Source organism: Hypanus sabinus, chromosome 9 (assembly GCF_030144855.1).
Source record: "Hypanus sabinus isolate sHypSab1 chromosome 9, sHypSab1.hap1, whole genome shotgun sequence".
NCBI lineage: Eukaryota > Metazoa > Chordata > Chondrichthyes > Myliobatiformes > Dasyatidae > Hypanus > Hypanus sabinus.
The window spans coordinates 2,761,012-2,785,483 of NC_082714.1; the positions used below are offsets into that span (position 1 = coordinate 2,761,012).

The following is a 24,472-nucleotide window of genomic DNA, read 5'->3' on the forward strand; positions in this document are numbered from 1 at the left end:
ACTTCTCTTTAATGTTGTAATCAAACCCACACCCACCACTTCTACTGGCAATTCCTTCAACACTCTCACCACCCCCTGAAGTAGTTCCCCCTCATGTTCCCATATAACAATTACAGCACAGAAACTGGCCATCTTAGCTCTTCGAGTCCCGTGCCGAACACTTACTCTCAACTAGTCTCACCGACCTGCACTCAGCCCATAACCCTCCATTCCTTTCCTGTCCATATACCTATCCAATTTTACTTTAACTGACAATATTGAACCTGCCTCTACCACTTCTACTGGAAGCTCGTTCCACACAGCTACCACTCTCTGAGTAAAGAAGTTGCCCCTCGTGTTACCCCTAAACTTTTGCCCCCTAACTCTCAACTCGTGTCCTCTTGTTTGAATCTCCCCTACTCTCTATGGAAAAATCCTATCCACATCAACTCTATCTATCCCCCTCATAATTTTAAATACCTCGATCAAGTCCCCCCTCAACCTTCTATGCTCCAAGGAATAAAGACCTAACTTGTTCAACCTTTCTCTGTATCTTGGGTGCTGAAACCCAGGTAACATTCTAGTAAATCTCCTCTGTGCTCTCTCTATTTTGTTGACATCTTTCCTATAATTCGGTGACCAGAACTGTTCGCAATACTCCAAATTTGGCCTCACCAGTGCCTTGTACAATTTTAACATTACATCCCAACTCCTATACTCAGTGCTCTGATTTATAAAGGCCAGCATACCAAAAGCTTTCTTCATCACCCTATCCACATGAGATTCCACCTTCAGGGAACTATGCACCATTATTCCTAGATCACTCTGTTCTACTGCATTCTTCAATGCCCTACCATTTACCATGTATGCCTTATATTTGATCTACCAAAATGTAGCACCTCACACTTATCAGCATTAAACTCCATCTGCCATCGTTCAGCCCACTCTTCTAACTGGCCTAAATCTCTCTGCAAGCTTTGAAAACCTACTTCATTATCAACAACACCACCTATCTTAGTATCATCTACATACTTACTAATCCAATTTACCACCCAATCATCCAGATCATTAATGTATATGACAAACAACATTAGACCCAGTACAGATCCCTGAGGCACACCACTAGTCACCGGCCTCCAACCTGACAAACAGTTATCCACCACTACTGTCTGGCATCTCCCATCCAGCCACTATTGAATCCATTTTACTACTTCAATATTAATACCTAACGATTGAACCTTCCTAATTAACCCGTGTGGAACCTTGTCAAAGGCCTTACTGAAGTCCATATAGACAACATCCACTGCTTTACCCACATCAACTTTCCTAGTAATCTCTTCAAAAAATTCAAGAAGATTTGTCAAACATGACCTTCCACACACAAATCCATGTTGACTGTTCCTAATCAGACCCTGTCTATCCAGGTAATTGCATATACCATCTCTAAGAATACTTTCCATTAATTTACCCACCACTGACGTCAAATTTACAGGCCTATAATTGCTCTTAGAACCCTTTTTAAGCAATGGAACAACATGAGCATTACGCCAATCCTCTAGCACCATCCCCATTTCTAATGATATTTGAAATATTTCTGTCAGAGCCCCTGTTATTTCTACACTAACTTCCCTCGAGGTCCTAAGGAATATCCTGCCAAGACCCAGAGATTTATCCACTTCTGTATTCCTGAAAAGTGCCAGTACTTCCTCCTCTTTAATCATCATAGTTTCTATAACTTCCCTACTTGTTTCCCTTTCCTTACCCAATTCAATATCCTCCTTAGTGAATACCGAAGAAAAGAAATTGTTCAAAATCTCCCCATCTCTTTTGGCTCCACACATAGCTGTCCACTCTGATTCCCTAAGGAACCATAGAACATTACAGCACAGTACAGGCCCTTCAGTCCTCCATGTTGTGCCGACCCATATAATCCATAAAAAAAAGTACTAAATCCACACTACCCCATAATTTTCCGTTTTTCTTTCATCCATGTACCTGTCCAAGAGGCTCTTAAATACCCCTAATGTTTTAGCTTCCACCACCATCCCTGGCAAGTCATTCCAGGCACTCACAACCCTCTGTGTAAAAAATTTACCCCTGATGTCTCCCCTAAAGTTCCCTCCCTTAATTTTTTACATATGTCCTCTTGTGTTTGCTGTTGGTGCCTTGGGAAACAGGTATTGACTATCCACCCTATCCATGCCTCTCATAATCTTGTAGACCTCTATCAAGTCCCTTCTCATTCTTCTACGCTCCAAAGAGAAAAGTCCCAGCTCTGCTAACCTTGCTTCATATGACTTGTTCTCCAAACCAGGCAACATCCTGGTAAATCTCCTCTGCACCCTTTCCATTGCTTCCACATCCTTCCTATAATGAGGTGACCAGAATTGAACAATACTCTAAGTGCGGTCTGACCAGAGATTTGTAGAGTTGCAACATGACCTCTCTACTCTTGAACTCAATTACCCTATTAATGAAGCCTAGCATCCCATAAGCTTTCTTAACTACCCTATCAACCTGTGCAGCGACCTTGAGGGATGTATGGATTTGAACCCCAAGGTCCCTTTGTTCATCCACACTCTTAAGTAACTGACCATTAATCCTATACTCAGTCTTCTGGTTTGTCCTTCCAAAATGCATCACCTCACACTTATCCAGATTGAAATCCATCTGCCATTTTTCTGCCCAATTCTGCAGCCTGTGTATATCCTCTTGTAACCTTTGACAACCTGCAGCTCCATCCACATCTCCTCCAATCTTTGTGTCATCTGCAAACTTACTCACTCTTCCTTCTACCTCTACATCCAGGTCATTTATAAAAAATCACAAACAGCAGGGGTCCCAGGACAGATCCCTGCGGCACTCCACCAGTCACCGACCTCCAGGCAGAATACTTTCCTTGCACAACTACCCTCTGCTTTCTTCCTTTAAGCCAATTTTTTATCCAAACAGCCCAGGTTCCACTTATCCCATGCCTCATGACTTTCTGGATGAGTCTCTCGTGAGGGACCTTGTCAAATGCTTGACCAATTTTATCCCTTTTGCTATTATTATAACTGTAGAAACCCTTTGGATTTATTTTCACCTTACTTGCCAAAACAACCTCATATCTTCTTTTAGCTTTTGGTGAGACCGCACTTAGAGTATTGTGTTCAATTCTGGTCACCTCATTATAGGAAGGATGTGGAAGCTGTGGAGAGGGTGCAGAGGAGATTTACCAGGATGTTGCTTGGTTTGGAGAACAAGTCATATGAAGCAAGGTTCGCAGAGCTGGGACTTTTCTCTTTGGAGCGTAGATGAATAAGAGGGGACTTGATAGAAGTCTGCAAGATTATGAGAGGCATAGATAGGGTGGATAGTCAGTACCTGTTTCCCAGGGCACCAATAGCAAACACCAGAGGGCATATGTACAAAATTAAGGGAGGGAATTTCAGGGGAGACATCAGGGGTAAGTTTTTTACACAGAGGGTTGTGAGTGCCTAGAATGACTTGCCAAGGATGGTGGTGGAAGCTAAAACATTAGGGGTATTTAAGAGCCTCTTGGACAGGCACATGGATGAAAGAAAAATGGAGGGTTATGGGGTAGTGTGGGTTTAGTACTTTTTTATGGATTATGTGGGTCGGCACAACATGGAGGGCTGAAGGGCCTGGACTGTGCTGTAGTGTTTCTGGTTCTATGGTAATTTCTTTCTTAAGGTTCTTTTTACATTCTTTATATTCCTCGAGCACCTCATTTACTCCATGCTGCCTATATTTATTGTAGATCTCTCTCTTTCTCCAAACCAAGTTTCCAATATCCCCTGAAAACCATGGCTGTCTGAAACTTTTAACCTTTCCTTTCAACCTAACAGGATCATAAAGATTCTGTACCCTCAAAATTTCACCTTTAAATGACCTTCATTTCTCTATTACATCCTTCCCATAAAACAAATTGTCCCAATCCACTCCTTCTAAATCCTTTCACCTCCTCAAAGTTAGCCTTTCTTCAATCAAAAATCTCAACCCTGGGTCCAGTTCTATCCTTCTCCATAATTATATTGAAACTAATGTCATTGTGATCACTGGACCCAAAGTGCTCCCCAACACATACCTCCATCACCTGACCTATCTCATTCCCTAACAGGAGATCCAATACTGCCCCTTCTCTAGTTGATACCCCTATGTATTGCTGCAAAAAACTATCCTGCACACATTTTACAAACTCCAAACCATCCATCCCTTTTACAATATGGGCTTTCCAGTCTATGTGTGGGAAAATTAAAATCTCCCTCAATCACAACCCTGTGCTTACTACAAATATCTGCTATCTCCTTATAAATTTGCTCCTCCAATTCTCGCTTCTTATTAGGTGGTATATAAATACACCCCTATATGTGTTACTACACCTTTCCAGTTCCTCAGTTCCACCCAAATAGTCTCCCTAGACGAGCCTTCTAATCTATCCTGCCAGAGCACTGCTGTAATATTTTCTCTTGACAAGCAATGCAACACCTCCCCCTCTTGTTCCTCTGATTCTATCACACCTGAAGCAACGAAATCCAGGAATAGTTAGTTGCTAATCACACCTCTCATGCAACCATGTTTCACTAATTGCTACAAAATCATATTTCCAGGTATCAATCCATGCTCTAAGCTCATCCACCTTTCTTATAATGCTCCTAGCACTAAAATAAATGCATTTAAGGAATTCTCCACCTTTTACTCTCTGTTTATCTCTAACAGTGCAAACAACTTTACTATCTTTTTCTTTGTTCTCCCACACATCTGTTCCTGCACTCTGGTTCCCCACCCACCCTTGTATCTAGTTTAAATCCACTGGAAGTTCTCCTTAACCATTTCACCTTGCGCCTTAATCTATGACACCCAACCTTAATGGAAAAAACCTGCTTCCATTAACCCTATGTATACCCCTCGTAATTTTGTATACATCTATCAAATGAAATCCTAACCTATTCAATCTTTCCCAGTAACTCAGGTCCTCAAGTCCTGGCAACATCCTTGCAGATTTTCTCTGCTCTCTTTCAATCTTATTGTTATATTTCCTGTAGGAAGGTGACCAGAACTGTACACAATACTCCAAATTAGCCCTCAACAACTTAAACATAACATCCCAACTCTTGTACTCAAAACTTTTATTTATGGCCAATGTGCCAGAAGCTCTCTTTACGACCCTATCTACTCGTGACGCTACTTTTGAGAAATTCTGGATCTATATTCCCTGATCGCTCTGTTCTACCACACTCCACAGTGCCCTCAGCTCACCATGTAAGTACCAAACTGGTTTGTCCTCCCAAAGTGCAGCACCTAAGACTTCTTTGCATTAAATTCCATCTGCAATTTTTATAGCTGGCTCAGATCCCTCTGCAAGATAGCCGTCCTTGCCGTCCACTACGTGTCCAATCTTGGTGTCATCTACAAATTTGCTGATCCAGTTTACCATGTTATCATCCAGATCATAGATATAGATGACAAACAGCAATGGACCCAGCACCAAGTCCTGTGGCACTTCACTAGTCACAGGCCTCCAGTCAGAGAGGCAACCATCTACAACCACTCTCTGGTTTCTCTCGCAAAGCCAATGTCTAATCCAATTTACTACTTCATCTTGAATGCCAAGCAACTAAACCTTTTTGACCAACTTCCCATGTGGGATTTTGTCAAATGCCTTGCTAAAGTCCATGTAGACAACATCCACTGCCTTGCCTTCATCAATGTTTCTGGTAACTTCTTTGAAAATCTTCCATAAGGTTAGTTAGACACGACCTACTATGCACAAAGGTATGTTGACTACTGCTAATCAGTGCCTGTCTATTCAAATACTTATATATCTGGTCCCTTCATGTTTCAATAATATCGCCTCTCATTCTTCTGAGCTTCAAAGAATATAGTGCTGTCTTCTTGCAAATCCTCTTCTCAATAATTAGCCGAGTGAATCTTTTTTGGATTTCCTCTGACATTGGTGTATCTTTTCATTAAATAAGGAGACCAAATCTGTGCGCGGTATGCTGGGTCTGGCCACACCAACACCTTTTACAATTATAACAATACTCTGTATTTCTAAATCCAGTCCTTTTGAAATAAAGACCAGTATGTAATTTGCCTCTGTAACTATGTGCTGCATGGCTCTGTCAGATTTCTTGGTGCACAAGAGCACCTTGTGCCTGCAACCTGTAATAGAACATAGGAACAGGCCATTTGGCCCACAGCGTTGTGCTGAACCAATTAAGGTGGTAATTAAATGACTAACTAATCTCTTCTGCCTACGCAATGTCCATATCTTTTCATTTTCTCACGATCATGTGTTTATCAATACGTCTCTTAGAAGTCCCTAATGTATCTGCCTCTACTACCACCTCAGACAGCGCCTTCCAGATATCCACCACTGTGTGTGAAAAGCGTCTGGTGCTCCAGATTGTGATGTTTTCTCTTTCCGTAGATACCATTTGACTAACTGGGGATCTCACAGTATTTCCATTTAAATCCCATGCATACTTTACAGGAGATGAGAACAGCTGCAATCGCGAGGCCTTTAGAGATCAATGAGACCGAGAAGGCACTTCGAGCCGGAATTCAGGAGATTATGGTCAGTATCTATATCACTTCAAATCAGTAACAGCAGGAGAAAGTTTAAAGATTTCATTTGGGTTCATTTGCTATTTGTTTCTCCTCTGACACTGGGGATCCACATGCATTAGGTGAATTGTGCTGAGCCGAGGTGGCAGGCAGTTTCCTGTCCTGATTTTCGTTCTGTCGTGCTATGTGTAGCTTATGAAGAGGGATAGCCAGAGGCCGGTGCATCTGTTGGATTCATTGCACAGACAACAGTGGAGGGCAGGTCATTAAAGCGGAGGTTGATAGGTTCTTGATTAATCAGGGCATCAAAGGTTAAAAGGAGAAAACAGGAGAATGTGGTTGAGAAGTTAATAACTCAGCCATGATGGAATGCCAAAGCAGCTTTGATAGGCTGAATGGCCCAATTCTACTCCTGTGCCTTATGGTCTTATTAGCAAGTTGTTTGTTTGTAGGTGCAATGTTTTGTCTGGGATGGGTGGTGTTAGTGGGTTGCTGCCTGCGGCAGTTCGTCCCATGTCAGCGTGCGTGCCCCATCCTTCTCCCGTCTCAGATGGGCAATGCACAATACTTTTCTGCTGTTCTGTTTCAGGGGCAAGTGCAGAAGACCAAGCACATGTTGAACAATGTTGCCTCTGATGAGGCCAACCTGGAGGCTAAGATCGAGAAGAAGAAACTGGAGCTGGAGAGGAGCAGGAAGCGACTGCAAACTCTGCAGAGCGTCAGGTCAGACAGTCATTCACTAGTGCTCTGGTGCTCATGAGATGCTGGCCATGGGCTCTGCTTTGGTCTCGGGGTGGCTGAGGGCTTTTCCTGAATGTGGATAGGTCGAGTGAGCTTGGGCCTTTCTCTGTGGAGTGAGAGGTAATATGTACAAGATGATAAGTTGCGTAAGTGAAGTAGAGAGCCAGAGACATCTCACTGAGACAGAAATGACTAATATAAGGGGGTATAAATTTAAGGTGCTTAGAGGGAGGATGTTTTACAGAAAGTGGTGGGTGTATGGAACACCCTGCCAGCCATGGAAGGCGTAGAAGCAGATACATTAGGGATGCTTTGGTAGGCACATGGACTATGTGGGAGAGAAGAGTTAGAATGAATAGTGTAAAGGATCAGCACAAGATGGGTGGGCTGAAGGGCCTGTACTGCGTTGTAGTGTTCTTTGTAATTGTTGACCACTTTGGAAGTAGTGTCAGTTCTTTGTTATTATAGTGGTTAATATCCCCTTCTGTCATTCTGGAGACCAGGGTTCAATTCCCCGATGGCGAGGCATGAAACTTCTAAGGTTGGCATGACAGAGTAGCAGAAGTGTGGTGACACCTGATGGCTGCCCCTAGAAGACCCTCAGACAGTGTTGGTCATTGACACAAACGACACGTTTCACTGTATGTTTCAATGTACATGTGACAAATAAAGCTAATCTTTAAACTGTGCCTTCTCTTAAGGAACAGAGGTAGGGGAAGAGATGTGCGCTGGTCACTCTGTGGTATTACATTGAGTGCAAATGGAACTCTAATGGAAATTAGGTGTTTGAGGTGCTAATTAAAACCATACATTATTTACCCACAGAAGAACCCCCACCCTTCCATCTCTTCTTATCCTGACATTTCTGAGCAGACTGAGTGGAACAGAAATTATTTTCTCTGTTCTAATAGTTGCTAATATTCACTGTAAACATGAAGCACACCAGTGAGGGTGTAGAGTGGAGAAAGAGAGATTAAGTTTATTCGTCAAGTGTACATTGAAACTTACAGTGAAATGCATCAACGGCCAACACAGTCTGAAAACGTACTGGGGGCAGCCTGCAAGTGTAATCGTGCTTCTGGTATCAGCATAGCATGTCCGTAACTTACTAACTCTAGCCCATATGTATTTGCAATGTGGAAGGAAAGTGGAGCACCCGGAGGAAACCCACACGGTTATGGTGAGAATGTACAAACTCCTTACAGACAGTGGCAGGAACTGATCCCGTATTGCTGCTGCTGTAACCATTACAGTAACTGCTACACTACAACTTTACCTGTATCCATAGTCAGAGGAACAGAGACAAATTTCTGTGGGTGTGTTAGAGAGCACCAGATGGTATGTTGCCTCACAGGTGCCAGTATCAGGGATGTCTCAGATTGGGTCCATGGTGTTGTCAAAGGTGAGGGTGTGCAGCCAATTGGCACCAATGATAAAGGTAGACAAAGTGAGGTCCTGAAGAGAGATTTTAGGGAGCTACGTAGAAAGCTGGAAAAACAGGACCTCCAGGGTAGTAATCTCTGGATTGCTGCCTGTGCCAAGCACCAGTGAGGGTATAAAACAGGATAATTTGGCAGGTGAATGTGTGACTAAGGAACTGTTGCAGGGGGCAGGGGTCCAGATTTATGGATCATTGGGATCTCTTCTGGGAAAGGTAAGACCTGTACAAGAGGGACGGGTTACTCCTGAATTCAAGGGTGTCCAATATTATGTGGGCAAGTTAGTGGGAGTTGTTTGGGAGGGTTTAAACTAATTTGGCAGGGGGATGGAAACCGGAGTGATAGTGCTGAGGATGAGGGAGTTGGTTTACAAACAAAGGGCATGTGTAGTGAGATTCCTAACAAGGAGAGGCTGATGATAGGACAGAATTGCTGTCAACTGGATCAGTTGCAACACTTAAAGTGGACAAAATCGAACAGGACTGATGGTCCTATATTTGAATGCGCACAGTTTATGGAATAAGGTAGATGAACTTGTAGCACAGTTACTGATTGGCATGTATGATGTTGTAGGCATCTCTGAACTATGGCTAAAAGAAGATTACAACTGGGAGCTTAATGTCCAAAGATACACATTGTATCAAAAGAACAGTCAGGAAGGTGGAGGGGATGACATGGCTCTGTTGGGGAAAAAAAATTGAAATTGAATCATTAGAAAGCAAAGACACGGTGAGGAGGTGTTGAATCATTGTGGATTGAGCTAAGGCATTGCAAGGGTAAAAAGACCCTTATGAGAGTTGTATACAGACCCCCCCAAACAGTAGTAAGGATGTGATATACAAATTACAATGGAAAATTAGAAAATGCATGCCATAAGGGCAATGTCAATCTTTGGGGATTTAATATGCAGGTAGATTGGGAAAATCAGATTAGTGATGGAGCCCAAGAGAGGGAATTTTTGGAATGCTTATGAGATGGCTTTTTAGAGCAGCTCATGGTTCAGCCCACTAGAGGATCAGCTGTTGTGCAATGAACCAGAATTGATTAGAGACCTTAAGGTAAAAAGAACCCTTAGGAGCAAGTGATTCACCCTAAAATTTGAGAAGAAGCTAAAGTCAGCTGTATCAGTATTACAGTAAAGTGAAGAGAATTACAGGGGCATAAGAGAGGAGGTAGCCAGAATATATTAGAAAAGAACACAGGCAGGGATGACGGCAGAACAGAAAAGTATGGGATTTCTAGAAGCAATTTGGAAGACACAGGATATATACATTCCAAAGAAGAGGAAATATTCTAAAGGCAAGATGACACAGTGGTGGCTAACAAGCAAATCAAAACCAAAGAGAGTGCATATAATAAAGAAAAAATAAGAGGTAAGTTAATTGGGAAGCTTTCAAAAGTCAACAGAAGGCAATAAAGAAGTCATTAAGAAGGTAATATAAAAGTAAGTTAGCCGATAATACTAAAGAGGATAGCAAAAATGTAAAAGAGAGGTGAGAGTGGATATCGTACTGCTGGAAAAGAATGACGGACAAACTGAATAATTATCTTGCACCATTCTTCACTGTGGAAGACACCAGGAGTATGGTGGAAGTTCCAGGTGTCGGGGGGATGAAGTTTGTGAAGTTACCATAATTAGAGAGAAGGTTCTTGGGAAACTGAAAAATCTGAAAGTAGGTAAGTCACCTGGACCAGATGATGTACACCCCAGGGTTCTGAAAGGACTGGCTAAAGAGATTGTGGAGGCATTAGTAATGATCTTTTAAGAATCACTAGATTCTGGAATGGTTCCATAAGACAGGAAAATTGCAAATGTCACCCCACTCTTCAAGGGAGAACGGGAAGAAGAAAGGAAAATGTAGGCCCTTTGTTCTATTGAATCTGCTGCATTATTCCACCATGACTGATCCAATTTTCCTCTCAGCCCCAGTCCCCTGCTTTCTCCCCATATCTCTTCATGCCCTGACCAATCAAGAACCTATCAACCTCTGCCTTAAATATGCATAAGATACTTGGCTTCCACAGCTGCCCGTGGCAATGAATCCCACAGATCCATCACTCTGGCTAAAGAAATTCCTCCCCATTGCCGTTCTAAAAGGATACCCCTATCTGAGGCTGCGTCCTCTGGTCTCAAGACTCTCCCACCATAGGAAACATTCTCTCCACATCCGCTCTATCAAGGCCTTTCACCATTCGATAGGCTTCAATGAGGTCACCCTTCATTCTTCTGAATTCTCGTGAATACAGGTTCATAGCTATTAAATACTTTTATAACACACCATTCAATCCTGGAATCATTTTCATAAATCTCCAATGAACTCTCTCCACTATCAGCACATCCTTTCTAAGATAAGGCGCCAAAACCTGCTCACGATGCTCTAAGTGAGGCCCCACCAGTGCTTATAAAGCCTCAACGTTACATCCTTGCTTTTGTATTCCAGTCCTCTTGAAAGGAATGTTAACATTGCATTTACCTTCCTTACCACAGACTCCACCTGCAAATTAACCTTCTGCACAATGACTCCCAAGGTTTTTTTTGGATTTTCTCTCCATTTAGAAAATAGTCAACCCTTTCAATTCTTCTACCAAAGTGCATGACCGTACACTTCCTGACCCTGTATTTCATCTGCCATTTCTTTGCCCATTCTACTTTGTCTAAGTTTTTCTGTAGCCTCTCTACTTCCTCAGAGCTATCTGCACCTTCACCTATCTTCATATCATCTGCAAACTTCACAATAAAGCCATCAATTTCATCATTGACATAAAACATAAAAAAAAAATGGTCACCACACTGACCTGGAACTTCACTAGTCACTGGCAGCTAATCAGGAAAGGTTCCCTTTATTCCCACTCTTTGCCTCCTACCAACCAGCTACTGCTTTATCCATGCTAGAATCTTTCCTGTAATACCATGGGCTTATAGCTTGTTAAGCAGCCTCATTTGTGGCACCTTGTCAAAGGCCTTTTGTAAATCCACGTACACAACAAAAACTGATTCTCCTTTATCTATCCTGCTTGTTATTTCTTCTAAGAATTCCAACAGATTTGTCAGGCAAGATTTTCCTTGAGGAAACCATACTGACTGCGGCCCATTTTATCATGTGTCTTCAGATACCCTGAGACCTCATCCTTAATAATCAACTCCAACACCTCTCCAAACACTGAGGTCAGACTAACTGGCCTATAGTTTCCTTTCTTCTGCCTCTCTCCCTTCTTGAAATGTGGAGTGCATTTGCAATTTTCCAGTCTTCCAGAACCTAGTCATTCTTTAAAGATCATTACAAATGCCCCACAATCTCTTCAGCCACCTCTTTCAGAACTCTGGAGGTACACTATCTGGTCCAGGTGACTTATCCACCTTCAGACTTGTCAGTTTCCCAAGAACCTTCTTTTTAGTTATGATAACTTCACACACTTCATACCCCTGATACCTGGAACTTCCACCGTACTGCTAGTGTCTTCCACAGTGAAGATTGATGCAAAATACTTAATTAGTTTGTCCACCATTTCCTTGTCCTCCATTCCTACCTCTCCAGTACTTTTTTCCAGTGGCCTGATGACCCTCGCTCGCCTCTCTGTTTAGATTTTATGTATCTGAAGAAACTTTTGGTATCCTCTTTAATATTATTAGCTAGCTTATTTTCATATTCCATCCTAATGACTTTTTAGTTGCCTTCTTTTGGTATTTGAAAACTTCCCAATCCTCTAACTGTCCACTAATTTTTGCTCAATTATATGCCCTCTCTTTGGCTTCTATATTGGCTTTGACTTCTCATGTTAGCCTTGGTTGTTGCAACTTTCATTTAAGTACTTACTGTTTGCAATATATATATCCTGTGCCTTCTGAATTGCTTCCAGAAATTCTAGCCATTGCTGCTCTGCCATCATCACTGCCAGTGTACTTTTCCAGTCAATTCTGGCCAACTCCTCTCTCATGCCTCTGTAATTCCCTTTACTCCACTATAATAGTGATGCATCTGACTTTAACTTCTCCTTATATATCAGGGTGAATTTGATTGTAATACGATCATTTGCCCCTTAGGGTCCTTCTACCTTGAGTTCTCTAATCAATTCTGGTTCGTTGCACAGCACCCAATCCTGAATAGTTGATCCTCTAGTGGGCTTAATCACGAGCTGCTCTAAAAAGCCATCTTGTAGGTACTCTAGAAATTCATCCTCCTGTAATCCAGCACCAACCTGATTTTCTATCCCGTTGTAATTTGTAGGCTATATCCTTACTACTGCCTAAGGAGCTGGATACAACTCCCATCAGGGTCTTCCCATCACAAACGAGAAAATCTGCAGATGCTGAAAATCCAAGCAACACACAAAGTCCTGCCTGGGTCTTTCGGTCTCGGCCCGAAACGTCAGCCGTACTCTTTTCCAGAGATGTTGCCTGACCTGCTGAATTCCCCCAGCATTTTGTGTCTGTTGCTCCAGAGTATTTTTACCCTTGCAGTTCCTTGGCTCTATCCACAACCTTCCAACCCAATGTCACCTCTTTCTAATGATTTGATTTCATTTTTTAACAACAGTATCACACCCCCTCTTGCTTGCTTCCTGCCTATCCTTTCGATACAATGTGTATCACTGGACATTAAGCTCTCAAATATGATCTTTCAACCATGTTTCAGTGATGCCTACAACATCATATCTACCTACCTGCAACTGTGCTGCAAGTTGATCTGCTTTATTCTGTATACTGTGCACATTCAGGTACAACACCTTCAGTCCCTGTATTCATCCTTTTCAATTTTGTCTGCTTCTTATGTCGCAATTCATCTTGTTGACTGCAATTTTGCCCTGTCAGGTCAGGAGCCTCGCCTCGATTCACATTGCCTCTGTTTGTAAACCAGCTACTTTATCTTCAGCACTATTATCCACCTTTCCTACAATACTCATGCATTGAAATATAGGCAAGTTGGAACATAGAAATCTACTGCATATTACAGGCCCTTCAGCCCACAATGTTGTGCCGACCATGTCACCTACTCTAGAGACTCCCTAGGATTTCCCTCGTGCATAGCCCTCTATTTTTCTAAGCTCCATGTACCTATCCAAGAGGATCTTAAAAGGCCCTATTGTATCCACTTCTAACAGACAGACAGACATACTTTATTGATCCCGAGAGAAATTGGGTTTAGTTACAGCCACACCAACCAAGAATAGTGACGAAATATAGCAATATAAAACCATAAATAATTAAATAATAATAAGTTAATCATGCCAAGTGGAAATAAGTCCAGGACCAGCCTATTGGCTCAGGATGTCTGACATTCTGAGGGAGGAGTTGTAAAGTTTGATGGCCACAGGTAGGAATGACTTCCTATGACGCTCAGTGTTACATCTCGGTGGAATGAGTCTCTGGCTGAATGTACTCCTGTGCATTATAACCATATAACCATATAACAATCACAGCACGGAAACAGGCCATCTCGGCCCTCCTAGTCCGTGCCGAACTCTTAATCTCACCTAGTCCCACCTACCCGCACTCAGCCCATAACCCTCCACTCCTTTCCTGTCCATATACCAATCCAATTTTACCTTAAATGTCACAACTGAACTGGCCTCTACTACTTCTACAGGAAGCTCATTCCACACAGCTATCACTCTCTGAGTAAAGAAATACCCCCTCGTGTTTCCCTTAAACTTCTGCCCCCAACTCTCAAATTATGTCCTCTCGTTTGAATCTCCCCTACTCTCAATGGAAACAGCCTATTCACGTCAACTCTATCTATCCCTCTCAAAATTTTAAATACCTCGATCAAATCCCCCCTCAACCTTCTACGCTCCAATGAATAGAGACCTAACTTGTTCAACCTTTCTCTGTAACTTAAGTGCTGAAACCCAGGTAACATCCTAGTAAATCGTCTCTGCACTCTCTCTAATTTATTGATATATTTCCTATAATTCGGTGACCAGAACTGCACACAATATTCTAAATTTAGCCTTACCAATGCCTTGTACAATTTTAACATTACATCCCAACTTCTGTACTCAATGCTTTGATTTATAAAGGCCAGCGTTCCAAAAGCCTTCTTCACCACCCTATCTACATGAGACTCCACCTTCCGGGAACTATGCACTGTTATTCCTAGATCTCTCTGTTCCTCTGCATTCCCCAATGCCCTACCATTTACCCTGTATGTTCTATTTGGATTATTCCTGCCAAAATGTAGAACCTCACACTTCTCAGCATTAAACTCCATCTGCCAACGTTCAGCCCATTCTTCTAACGGGCATAAGTCTCCCTGCAAGCTTTGAAAATCCACCTCATTATCCACAACACCTCCTACCTTAGTATCATCGGCATACTTACTAATCCAATTTACCACCCCATCATCCAGATCATTTATGTATATTACAAACAACATTGGGCCCAAAACAGATCCCTGAGGCACCCCGCTAGTCACCGGCCTCCATCCTGATAAACAATTATCCACCACTACTCTCTGGCATCTCCCATCTAGCCACTGTTGAATCCATTTTATTACTCCAGCATTAATACCTAACAACTGAACCTTCTTAACTAACCTTCCATGTGGAACTTTGTCAAAGGCTTTGCTGAAGTCCATATAGACTACATCCACTGCCTTACCCTTGTCAACATTCCTCGTAACTTCTTCAAAAAATTCAATAAGGTTTGTTAAACATGACCTTCCATGCACAAATCCATGCTGGCTACTCCTAATCAGATCCTGTCTATCCAGATAATTATTAATACTATCTCTAAGAATACTTTCCATTAATTTACCCACCACTGATGTCAAGCTGACAGGTCTATAATTGCTAGGCTTACTTCTAGAACCCTTTTTAAACAATGGAACCACATGAGCAATGCGCCAATCCTCCGGCACAATCCCCGTTTCTAATGACGTCTTAAAGATCTCCGTCAGAGCTCCTGCTATCTCTACACAAACTTCCCTCAAGGTCCTGGGGAATATCCTGTCAGGACCCGGAGATTTATCCACTTTTAAATTTCTTAAAAACGCCAGTACCTCCACCTCTTTAATTGTCATAGGTTCCATAACTTCCTTACTTGTTTCCCACACCTTACACAATTCAATATCCTTCTCCTTAGTGAATACCGAAGAGAAGAAATCGTTCAAAATCTCTCCCATCTCCCTCGGCTCCACACATAGCTGACCACTCTGATTCTCTAAGGGGCCAATTTTATCCCTCACTATCCTCTTGCTTTTAATATAACTGTAGAAACCTTTCAGATTTACTTTCACCTTATTTGCCAAACCAACCTCGTATCTTCTTTTAGCTTTTCTAATCTCTTTCTTAAGATTCCTTTTACATTCTTTATATTCCTCGAGCAATTCCTTTACTCCATGCTGCTTATATCTATTGTAGACATCCCTCTTTTTCCGAACCAAATTTCTAATATCCCTTGAAAACCATGGTGCTTTCAAACCTTTAACCTTTCCTTTCAACCTAACAGGAACATAAAGATTCTGTACCCTCATAATTTCACCCTTAAATGACCTCCATTTCTCTATTACATCCTTCCCATAAAACAACTTGACCCAATCCACTCTCTCTAAATCCCTTCGCATCTCCTCAAAGTTAGCCTTTCTCTAATCAAAAATCTCAACTCTAGGTCCTGGCCTGTCCTTCTCCATAATTATATTGAAGCTAATGCTATTGTGATCACTGGACCCAAAGTGCTCCCCAACACATACATCTGTCAGCTGACCTATCGCATTCCCTAACAGGAGATCCAACACTGCCCCATCTCTAGTCGGTACTTCTATGTATTGTTGCAAAAAACTATCCTGCACACATTTCACAAACTCTAAACCATCCAGCCCTTTTACAGAATGAGCTTCCCAGTCTACGTGTGGAAAATTAAAATCTCCCACAATCACCACCTTGTGTTTACTACAAATATCTGCTATCTTATTACCCATTTGCTCTTCCAACTCACGCTCCCCATTAGGTGGCCTATAATACACTCCTATCAGTGTTACTACACCTTTCCCATTCCTCAATTCCACCCAAATAGTCTCCCTAGAGGAGCTCTCTAATCTATCCTTCCAAAGCACCGCCATAAGATTTTCTCGGACAAGCAATGCAACACCTCCTCCTCTGGCCCCTCCTACTCTATCATACCTGAAGCAACTAAATCCAGGAATATTTAGTTGCCAATCACACCCTTCCTGCAACCATGTTTCACTAATAGCTACAACATCATAATTCCAGGTATCAATCCACGCTTTAAGCTCATCCACCTTTCTTACAATGCTCCTAGCATTAAAATAGATACATTTAAGATACTCTCCACCTCCTCCTCTCTTTTCATCCCTAACAATGCATTCAAATTTATTATCCTTTCTTCTCCCCTACATCTTTGGGCTGAGCGCATCCCTTCTCCATCACCTGCCTTTCCTCCCTCACACACTGTCTATTTACTTGCTCTACTGGTGAACTAACCTCCTCTCCCATAGTTTCCTCAAATTGATTCCCGCCCCCCCCCCCCCCATCTCACTAGTTTAAAGTCTGCCCTGTAGCCCTAGCAAACCTCCCCGCTAGGATATTGGTCCCCCCAGGATTCAAGTGTAACCCGTCCTTTTTGAACAGGTCATGCCTGCCCCAGAAGAGGTCCCAATGATCCAGAAACTTGAATCCCTGCCCCCTGCTCCAATCCCACAGCCACGCATTCATCCTCCACCTAATTCTATTCCTACTCTCACTGTCGCGTGGCACAGGCAGTAATCCCGAGATTACTACCTTTGCAGTCCTTCTTCTTAACTGCCTTCCTAACTCCCTATACTCTCGTTTCAGGACCTCTTCCCCTTTCCTACCTATGTCATTGGTACCTACATGTACCACGACCTCTGGCTGCTCACCCTCCCACTTCAGGATATCTTGGACGCGATCAGAAACGTCCCGAACCCTGGCACCAGGGAGACAAATTACCATCCGGGACTCCCGATTACCTCCACAGAACTGCCTGTCTGAACCCCTGACTAACGAGTCCCCTATTACTATGGTCCTCTTTCTTCTATCCCTACCCTTCTGAGCTACAGGGCCATCCTCTGTGCCGGAGGCCCGGCCACTGTCACTTCCACCAGGTAGGCTGTCCCCCCCAACAGTACTCAAACATGAGTACTTATTGTCAAGGGGTACAGCCACTGGGGTACTCTTTAGTACCTGCCTCTTCCCCTTCCTGACCGTGACCCACCTATCTGCCTCCCGTGGCCCCGGAGTGACCACCTGCCTGTAACTCCTCTCAATCACCTCCTCACTCTCCCTGACCAGGTGAAGTGCATTATGGAGTACATGGGAGTCATTGTCCAAGATGGCATGCAACTTGGACAGCATCCTCTTTTCAGACACCACCATCAGAGAGTCCAGTTCCATCCCCACAACATCACTGGCCTTACGAATGAGTTTGTTGATTCTGTTGGTGTCTGCTACCCTCAGCCTGCTGCCCCAGCACACAACAGCAAACATGATAGCACTGGCCACCACAGCCTCGTAGAACATCCTCAGCATCGTACGGCAGATGTTAAAGGGCCTCAGTCTCCTCAGGAAATAGAGACGGCTCTGACCCTTCTTGTAGACAGCCTCAGTGTTCTTTGACCAGTCCAGTTTATTGTCCATTCATGTCCTCAGGTATTTGTAATCCTCCACCATGTCCACACTGACCCCTTGGATGGAAACAGGAGTCACCGGTGCCTTAGCCCTCCTCAGGTCCACCACTAGCTCCTTAGTCTTTTTCACATTAAGCTGCAGATGATTCTGCTCACACCATGTGATAAAGTTTCCCACCGTAGCCCTGTACTCAGCCTCATCTCCCTTGCTGATGCATCCAACTATGGCAGTTCTACCACTGTCATCAGCAGTGCATTCCACGCACACACCACTCTCTGTGTGGAAAAACTTACCCCTGACATTCCCTTGGTACCTATTTCCCTTATAACTATGGGCCTTAAAACTATGTCCCCTCATGTTAGCCATTTCAGCCCTGGGGAAAAGCCTCTGACTATCCACATGATCAATGCCCCTCATCTTCTTATATACCTCTATTAGGTCACCTCTCATCCTCCATTGCTCCAAGGAAAAAAGGCTGAGTTCACTTAACCTATTCTCATAAGGCATGCACCTCAATCCAGGCAACATCCTTGTAAATCTCCTCTGCACTCTTTCTATAGTACACACATGACCAGAACTGAACACAGTACTCCAAGTGAGGTCTGACCAAGGTCTTATATAGCTGTAACATTACCTCATGGCTCTTGAACTCAATCCCACGGTTGATGAATGCCAACACGCCATATGCCTTCTTAACAACAATGTCAACTAGTCACACCATGCTCAATCTTTTGTTTCCTAACTTTGTCTGAAGTCTTACCAACATCTGCCTCCACAACCTCTCCACTAACTGTTCTGGCACTCTGGTTCCCATCCCCCTGCAACGCTAGTTTAAACCTCATGGTGTAGCATTAACAAACCATCCTGCTATATTAGACCCGCTCCTGTTCAGGTGCAAACAGTCCCTTCTGTACAGGTCCCATCTTTCCTGGGAAAGCCCAATGATCCAAAAATCTTATGCCCTCTCTCCTACGCCAAATTCCTTAACCATGTGTTAAATTATATAATCTTCCTCGTTCTGGCCTCACCAGCACGTGGCATGGATAGCAGGCAGTCCTGAGATCACAACCCTGGAGGTCCTGCCCTTAAACATAGCAAATAACTCCCTGAATTCTCTATGCAGAATCTCGTCACTCATCCTACGCATGTCATTGGTACTTACATGGTCCATGATATAAGCCAGTTAGTCTGATCTCAGTGGTTGGGAAGATGTTGGAGTTGATTACTAAGATGAGTTTTCAGTATACTTGGAGGCACATGACAAAATGGGCCATAGTTGCATGGTTTCCTTAAGAGAAAATCTTGCCTGACAAATCTGTTGGAATTCTTTCAAGAAATAACAAGCAGGAAAGACAAAGGAGAATTGGTTGATGTTGTGTACTTGGATTTTCAGAAGCCCTTCGACAAAGTGCTTAACAAGTTATGAGCCCATGGTATTACAGAAAGATTCTAACGTGGATAAAGCAGTGGCTGTTTGGCAGGAGGCAAAGAGTGGATATAAAAGGAGCCTTTCCTGACTGACTGCCCATTACTAGTGGTGTTCCACAGGGATTTGTGTTGGGACCAATTTTTTTTACATTATATGTCAATGATTTGGATGGTGGAATTGATTGCTTTGTTGCAGAGTTTGCAGATGATATGAAGATGGGTGGAGGTGCAGGTAGTTTTGAGGAAGTAGCAAGGCTACAAAAGGACTTAGATTAGGAAAGGGGGGTAAAGAAATAGCAGATAGAATACAGTGTTGGAAAGTGTATGGTCCTACACTTTGGTAGAGGAAATGAAAGGGTTGGCTGTTTTCTAAATGGAGAGAAAATACACAAAAACTGAGGTGCAAAGGGTCTTGGGAGTCCTTGTGCAGGATTCTCAAAAGGTTAATTTGCAGGTTGAGTCTGTGGTGAAGAAGGCAAGTTCATTGTTAGCATTCATTTAAAGAGAACTAGAATATAAAAGCAGATATAATGTTGAGACTTTATAAAGCATTGGTGAGTTCTCACTTGGAGTATTGTGAGCAGGTTTGGGCTACTTAACCTTCGAAAGGATGTGCTGAAACTAGAGAGGGTTCAAAGGAGGTTCAGGAAAACGATTCCTGGATTGAACAGCTTGTCATATGAAGAGCGTCTGATGGCTCTGGGCCTGTATTCATTGGAATTGAGAAGAACGAAGGGCGACCTCATTGAAACCTATTGATAGACTGGATGTGGAGAGGATGTTTCCTATGGTGGGAGAGTCTCAGACTAGAGGACATAGCCTAAGAATAGAGGGGCATCATTCTAGAACATAGATATGGAGGAATTTCTTGAGCCAGGGAGCATTGAATCTGTTTTATACAGTGCCACAGGCAGCTGTGGAGGACAAGACATTATATGTATTTAAGCAGAGGTTGATAGATTCTTGAATGGGCGGGGCATGAACGGATATGGGGAGAAGGAAGGAAACTGGGGCTGAGAGGAAAAATGGGTCTGCCATGATGAAATGGAGCAGCAGGCTTGATGGGCCAGATAGCCTATATCTAATGGTCTTGTGGATCACACAGCCCTATGATCTCTGATCAGAAATAGGATAATTCAGCTATTTAAAACCTGTGTGAATAACCCAGGCAGGCTTAATAATTAAATAGAGGCTTTATTTGCATTCATTGGTGCTGATGAGGTCCCCCAGACGTTTTAAAAATCTTATCTGCCTGCAACAGCTCATGACCTCTTTATGCTTTTCTGATTTCCTCTGTGAGGGTACTCCTGTATTCCTTACTATTCAAAGGAATTGCCTGATGTATGTATTTCTCCTGACCTTGTTAACTAGAGTGATGTAGGAATGTGCTGACTGCCGTTTGGCACAGGGGAGTGAGGTGCTGGGAGTTCCAGAGGTCAGAGAGCCAATGTCTGTGAGTGTGGAACCATGGACTGGAGGCCCAGAGGTGGCCTGTCCTAAGTTTGGAGGCCTGCCTGTCTGTTTGTGTGTGGGTGGGTAGGAAAGGGGATTGTTCTACTGTTATTGTTGCTGTTGTACTGCTGAACATTGTGGGCATGTTCTTTTGGCACCGAAATATGTGGTGACACTTGTGGGCTGCCTGCAGAAAATCTTCGGGCATGTTGGCTGTTAACAGAAGCGACCCATTTCCCTGTATGTTTCAATGTGTTTGATAAATGTGATTGTGAGTCTGAGGTCTGTTATGTCTCAGGCCGGCATTCATGGACGAGTATGAGAAGATCGAGGAGGAACTGCAGAAACAGTACGAGACCTACGTGGAGAAGTTCCGTAACCTGTGTTACCTAGAGCAGCAGCTAGACGATCTGCACAGGGTGGAGCAGGAGAGATTTGAGGTAGGTGCTGCAAGATGGTAACGCAAGCAGTGGTGCCAGAGCTAGTTTGCCTTAAATTCAGTAACTTCTTTTCCTCCCAGAGTGAACAGAGGTTCCTTCTTGCCCTTGTTCCATTGAAAACGATCATGTGCTGGAGGTGATCAGCTCAGCTCAACCCACAGCCATTTCAGCTGCTTCGTCTTCCTCCGCTTTAAACTGGCAGATTGTTAACCAAATGAATATTGAAAGACCTAGATAGAGTTTAGGACTGGGGGAACAGCCTCAGAATAGAAGAACGACCATTTGGAACCGAGATGAGGAGGAATTTCTTTAGCCAGAGTGTTATGTATACGTATGTGGAATTCATTGCAACGGACAGCCGTGGAGGCAAAGTCATTGGATATATTTAAAGTTGAGCGTGATAGATTCTTGATTAGTCAGGGCATCAAAGGTTATGGAGAAAGGCAAGAGAAGGATACTAGAGGGATAATTAATAAATCAGCCATGGTGGAATGGTGGAGCAGACTCAATGGGCCAATTGGCCTAATTCTGCTCATACATCTTATGATATTAAAACAGAATTCTTGCGGATAAAATATTCCAGCTTTGGTTGTTAATCACCAAACATTCCTTCCGGCCCTTAGGAAACTGAAAATACCCTGCGGCTGATGCAAAATAAACTGAAGGAGGAAGAGAAGAGACTGATGAAAAACTCTGGTATGGTGAATTCCTATGTGTGTTAAACTCTATAATCTGTAGTGCTAGGCTGATCAATCAACCCAGCCAGGTTAATGGCAGAGGTCCTGTTCCGGCAGTGAACTGTTTAGACTGACATGGGCTTGTGCAGATGCTGTTCAAGCCAAGCCTGGGTGAGCAATGCACAAACTGTTTTGGTTTTAAATTGTCAGATACAGTCTGGTGTCATGCTTGGGTTGGTCCTTGCCCCCAGGAGTGAGTACTTTATGAGGGGCAACACGAGCTATGGGTGCTCATTCACTGATGCTCATTTGCTGATTTGTTTTCTGGGAATCCCAGTTCCAGTTTATTTTATTTAAAGAAACAGCACAGAACAGGCCATTCCACCCTTCGAACTGCAGATTTTCTCTTGTTTGTGATTAGCCTCCAAGTGACTGTGGGAGGAAACCCACATGGTTCACAGGAAGGAATTGCTTACAGAAGATGCTGCAGTTGAGCTCTGAACTCTGACACTAGTACTGTGCTCACTGCTATGCTATCATTCACACACAGGCTGAATCAGGAGAGATTGGGTGTTCCACTGCTTTTGGGACCTCAGTTTGCATTCCTCTCAAACCGATGGGCTTTCAGTGTTTGTGAATCAGTACCCATCTGGCTGGTCAGAGGACTGGAAGATTGCAAACGTCACTCCACTCTTTAAGAAGGGAGGAAGATAAAAGAAAAGAAATTATGAGCTAGTTAGCTTAACCTTAGTGGTTGGAAAAGTGTTAGTCTATTATTACTAAGGGTGAGGTTTTGGGGAACTTGGAGACTAATGATAAAAGAAGTCAAAGTCAGCATGGTTTCTGTAACAGGAAATCTTGCCTGACAAATCTGTTAGAATCCTTCTGGGAAATACAAGCAGGGTGGACAAAGGAGAGGCAGTGGATGTCATTTACTTGAATTTTCAGAAAGCATTTGATAAAGGTGCCACACATGATGTTGACATGGATTGCGAAATGGCTGACAGGAGGCAGAGAGGGGCATTTTCTGGTTGGCTGCTGGTGACTAGTGGTGTTTCTCAGATGTCAGAATTGGGACTGCTGCTTTTCACATTGTTTGTCAATGATTTCGTTAATGAAATTCATGGCCTTGTGACAAAGTCTGATGTGAGGTAGATGAGGGGTAGGTGTTGCTGAGGAACCAACATGATTGTAGCAGGACTTAGACAAATTTGAAGAATGGGCAAAAAGTAGTAGATGAAATACAGTGTTGAGAAATGTATGATGCCATTTTGGTAAAAGGAACAACAGTGCAGACTATTATCTAAATGGGGAGAAGGTTCAAACATTAGAGATGCAGAGGGATGTAGAAGTCCCTGTGCAAGACTTTAGGAAGGTTAATTTACAGTTTCAGTCTGTGGTAAAGAAGGCAAAACAGTGTTGATATTTCTTTCAAGAGGAATTAAAATATAAAAACAAGGAGGTAATGCTAAGCCTTTATAAGACAATCCTTTATCAGGCCGCACTGGAGTATTGTCAACAATTTTGGGCCCCATTTCTCAGAAAGGATGTGCTGTCATTGGAGAGAGTCCAGAGGAGGTTCACAAGGATGATTCTGGGAATGAAGGGGTTAACATATGAGGAGCATTTGGCAGCTATGGGCCTGTACTCACTGGAATTTAGAAATGCGTGGTGATCTCATTGAAGCCTACTGAATGTTAAAAAGACTAGACAAGGTAGATATGGAGAGGAGGGGGTATCTAGAACAAGAGGGCACAGCCTCAAAATTGAAGGGCGACCTTTTAGAACAGAGGTAAGGAGGAATTTTTCTAGCCACAGTGGAATGTTCTGCCACAGACTGTGGTGGAGGTGGAGTCTTTGGGTATATTTAAGGTGGAAGTTGATCGTTTCCTGATCGGTCAGGGCATCAAAGGATATGACAAGAAGGCAGGAGTATGGAGTTCAGTGAGATCCAGGATCAGCCATGATGGAATGGCAGAACAGACTCGATGAGCTGAATGGCCTAATTCTACTCCTATGTCTTATGGTCTTATTTCCATTTATCTTACCTCAGCTCTCTTTCACTGAAATGTTCTGACAACCATTGGACTCACTTTCAAGGACTCTTCACCTCACATTCTCAATACTTATTGTTTATTTA

General features: G+C 43.1%; 1 protein-coding gene across 2 annotated transcripts in view; it reads left to right on the plus strand.

Moving 5' to 3' along the window:
• cluap1 (clusterin associated protein 1) overlaps positions 1-24,472 on the plus strand; it is a 56,484-nt gene that overhangs the window by 19,071 nt on the left and 12,941 nt on the right. For both annotated transcript variants that reach the window (XM_059978858.1, XM_059978860.1), the window contains 4 exons: positions 6,479-6,562; positions 7,142-7,275; positions 21,514-21,655; positions 22,279-22,351. In XM_059978858.1, coding sequence (XP_059834841.1) covers positions 6,479-6,562; positions 7,142-7,275; positions 21,514-21,655; positions 22,279-22,351 — 433 coding nt within the window. The remainder of the gene's footprint in view (positions 1-6,478; positions 6,563-7,141; positions 7,276-21,513; positions 21,656-22,278; positions 22,352-24,472) is intronic.